General features: G+C 60.1%; 1 protein-coding gene across 1 annotated transcript in view; it reads left to right on the top strand.

Annotated features, from left to right (window-relative positions):
• Window positions 1-362: 362 nt before the first annotated feature.
• EMH_0045680 (uncharacterized protein) overlaps window positions 363-554 on the top strand; it is a gene marked incomplete at both ends in the record, with an annotated part of 4,034 nt that continues 3,842 nt past the window's right edge. The window contains one exon of the mRNA XM_013496091.1: window positions 363-554. Within this exon, the coding sequence (XP_013351545.1) occupies window positions 363-554 (192 nt within the window).

Below are 554 nucleotides of genomic sequence, written 5' to 3'. Positions count from 1 at the left end.
TGCTGCTGCTGCTGCTGCATACTCAGGGCTTTGGCGCAGCAGCAGCAACAGCAGCAACAGCAGCAGCAGCAGCAGCAGCAGACTAGCAGCAGCAGATGATGATGAAGGTGGTTGGATATCCTTTGAGCTGCGGCAGCGTCGGCAGCAGCAGCAACAGCAGCAGCAGCAGCAGCAGCAGCAGCAAGAGGAGCTGCAGCAGCAGCAGCAGCAGCTAGCACACCAGCAGCTAGGTGAATGGCTCAGCAGCAAAAACCCCACACTCGACAGCCTAGAGGGGATCGTCTCCGGCCAGCAGCAGCAGCAGCAGCAGCAGCAGCAGCTGCTGCAGCAGCAGCAGCAGCAGCTGCAGCAGCAGCAGCAGGATGAGCTGCCAATGGGAATGCCTCTGCTGCAGCATCTGCAGCAGCAACAGCAGCAGCAGCAGCAGGAGCAGCAGCAGCAAAACGATCTGCTGCATTCTCTCTCTTCTCTATCTCCTGCTTTCCCTCATCCCCATGACCAGCAGCAGCAGCAGCAGCAGCAGCAGCAGCAACAGCAGCAGCAGCAGCAGCAGC

Source organism: Eimeria mitis, genomic scaffold (assembly GCF_000499745.2).
Source record: "Eimeria mitis Houghton genomic scaffold, Emh_scaff1907, whole genome shotgun sequence".
Classification (NCBI taxonomy): domain Eukaryota; phylum Apicomplexa; class Conoidasida; order Eucoccidiorida; family Eimeriidae; genus Eimeria; species Eimeria mitis.
This window is presented reverse-complemented; position numbering and strand designations above follow the sequence as displayed.